Raw genomic sequence first — 2,840 nt, forward strand, 5'->3', positions numbered from 1 at the left:
GAAGTCGCGGCAACGGTACTGCTGTTGCTGCTGCTGCTGCTCTTGAGCAGCAGCAGCTGCTGCTCTGCAACAGCAGCAACAACAATAGACGCAACTGCAGCAGCAGCAGCAGGTAGAGCAGGAAGTTGCAGCAGCAGACTGCTGCTGTTTTATAGTTTGTGCAGCAGTTGCTTCCTTCGCAGCAGCAGCAGCAGCACCGACTCCCTTAGCATTAAGTGCTGCAGTAGCAACTGCAGCGGCAGCAGCAGCAGCTCCTGCTGCTGCTTGCCAACAGAAGCTGCACCACTGAGAGTACCAAGCTATCTGCAGCAACAGCAGCACCACCAGCACCACCAGCACCATCAGCAGCAGCAGCAGCAACAGCAGCAGCAGCAGCAGCAGCAGCAGCATGCAATCTAGCCAAGTAAGACTTGCCTGCGCGTTGCTGCAGGACGCCTTCGGTCCTTATGTTGCTGCTGTTGGTCGTCAGCTGCTGCTGTGCCGCAGCTTAACCTTCTTAGAGTTGCGTGATTTGCTGCTGTCTAGCAGCAGCAGCAGCAGCAGCAGTGGCAGCAGCATAGGACTAGGTGGAGGACCAAGAGGATATATTGTTGCTGCTGCTGCTCCTAAATCAGCAGCAGCAGCAGCACATCTGCAGCAAGGAAGGGACGAAGAATATTGTAAATTAAGGAACGCCCTTCTTGTCTTGCTGCAGCATAATCTTCTTATATGTACACCTGTTAATCCAGGAGGAAGTGGTGCTGCTGCTGCTGCTGCTGCAGCAGCAGCAGCAGCAGCAGCAGCTGCAGCAGCTGCTTCAGCACCTGCGCATGCAGACGCAGGAGCAGCACACCAGCAGAACCCCGCCCACAACAACAACAGCAGCACCAACGACAGCAACAGCACCAACGGCAGCAACAGCAGCAGCAGCAGCAGTGCTGCTGCTGCTCCTCCTGTACTGCTGCCCCATGGAGGTGTCCGTTATAGTCTGAATGTGCATGCAGCATTAGCTTTGCTGCGCTTCCCTGCATTTGCTGCAGTGACACAGGAGCAGCTAGGCAGCAACGCAAGGTTGCTGCTGCTGCAGGTATTCAAGGCAGGACGTGTCTGCATGCAGGATGCTGTTGCATTAGCTCTTGCTGATCCTTGTTAGTCAATAATTCCTCCTGCTGCTGCTGCTGCTGCTGTTGCTGTTGCTGCTGCTGGTGATGGTTCTGATGCTGCTGCTGCTGATTATTCTGCTCCTGTGCTTTGCTGTATTTGTTTGCCTGTGGCTGCATGCGTGTTGCTGCTGCTGCTATTGCTGCTGTTGCTGCTGCAGATGCCAATCCAGATGGAGATGTTGCTGCTGTTGCTGCACAGCAGCAGCAGCAGCACAGTAGGCAGCGGCAGCAGGAGCTGCAGCGCTGCTTCCTGCAGTTAGTATCTAATGCTTTCTTAATACAATGCGAGGTTCCTATGGCATCAGCACTGCAGCAGCAGGAGCAGCAGCAGCAGCAGCAGCATGCTGCTGCTGCTGCTGCTCGGGGCAAACGCAAAGCCGAGCCCAAAGCAGCACTCAAACGATTGCCGTCAAAGGCAGCCGATATACCCGTACGCCCTGCTGCTGCTGCTGCTGCTGCTGCTGCGTATGTTGCTGCTGATGTTGCTACTGCTGCTGCTGCTGCTGAGTGTACTGTGTGTGGTGTTGGGGTGTACGTACACCTCAGGCATATACAGCAGAAGATTCAGATGATGAAGAAGGAGAAGGAGGAGCTCTACCTGGATTCCTTCTTATGATGCTCGGTATCCATACTTGCTGCTGCTGCTGCTGCTGCTGCTGCTGCTTGTGTTGCTGCGGATGCTGCTGCTGCTACTTTTGTTGCTACTCTGTCAGGCCTGCTAGGGTCGGAAAATTTAAGGTTTGTGGCGCTGCTGTTGCTGCTGCTGCTGTTGCTGCTAATGCTGCTGCTGCTGCTGCTGCTGCTGTTCCCGTGTCTGTTGTGTTATAGATGATGGGGATCCTGCAGCAAAGGCAAGGAAGACGACCCCCGCTGGTGGTGGTAGCAGCAGCAGCAGCAGCAGCGCGAGGCATGCACAGAAGCAGCAGCAGCTAATGGATAGTCTTGTTGCTCGGCTGCAGCAGCAACGCGTTCCCTTCCAGGTTAATATCCCTTATATTTCCTTATTATTATGCAAAAAGGTAACACTCTTGCTGCTGCTGCTGCTGCTGCCGCTGCTGCTGGTGTCTCGGTGACTGGTGCTATTGCTACTGGTGCTGCTGCTGCTGTTGCTGCTGCTGCTGCTTCTTCCTATGGTGGCTGTTGCTGCAGTTTGCTGCCTGCTGTTAATCAGCACAGCAGCGATTAGGTGTTAATCTGCTGCTGCTGCTGCTGTTGCTGTTGCTGTTGCTGTTGCTGCTGCTGCTGCTGCTGCTGCAGGCAGTGAAGCAATTTGTAGTAGCTCGTGTAGGAGACACGCGTCTTGTCCAAGCAACAACAGCAGCATTGCTGCATGCAGTGCGGCTGCGGCCGCAGCAGCAGCAGCAGCGAGCAGCAGACGAGCAGCAATACAATTCAAGACTGGATGTACAATGCAGTAAGCAGAGAGGCTTGCCTATCCAGCTGCTGCTGCTCTGCTGCTGCTGCTGCTGCTGTTGGTTCTGCTGCTGCTGCTGCTGCTGCTGCTAAGGATTGGTGTTGCGCTGCGTGGGCATACGCGCAGAGTGGCTAACATTCGATGCATTGGAGGCAGGGGTGAATGCAGAACTGCAGCAGCAGCAGCAGCAGCAGCAGCAGCAGCAGCAGGTACCTCGAGTAACTGTGCAGAAGTCTCAACTAATTAGACTTCTTGATGGTCTAACAAAACATCCTGATCGTCTT

The 2,840-nt window shown here is 54.7% G+C and overlaps 1 protein-coding gene across 1 annotated transcript in view; it reads left to right on the forward strand.

Annotated features, from left to right (window-relative positions):
* Window positions 1–388: 388 nt before the first annotated feature.
* The window catches only part of EMWEY_00050920 (hypothetical protein, conserved), a gene marked incomplete at both ends in the record, with an annotated part of 4,390 nt that continues 1,938 nt past the window's right edge, over window positions 389–2,840 (forward strand). The window contains 6 exons of the mRNA XM_013479663.1: window positions 389–1,127; window positions 1,301–1,572; window positions 1,689–1,764; window positions 1,971–2,161; window positions 2,400–2,556; window positions 2,683–2,840. The exon at window positions 2,683–2,840 is cut by the window's right edge and continues 19 nt beyond it. Coding sequence (XP_013335117.1) covers window positions 389–1,127; window positions 1,301–1,572; window positions 1,689–1,764; window positions 1,971–2,161; window positions 2,400–2,556; window positions 2,683–2,840 — 1,593 coding nt within the window. The remainder of the gene's footprint in view (window positions 1,128–1,300; window positions 1,573–1,688; window positions 1,765–1,970; window positions 2,162–2,399; window positions 2,557–2,682) is intronic.

The sequence above is a fragment of the Eimeria maxima genome, genomic scaffold (genome assembly GCF_000499605.1).
Source record: "Eimeria maxima Weybridge genomic scaffold, Emw_scaff1274, whole genome shotgun sequence".
Lineage (NCBI taxonomy): Eukaryota > Apicomplexa > Conoidasida > Eucoccidiorida > Eimeriidae > Eimeria > Eimeria maxima.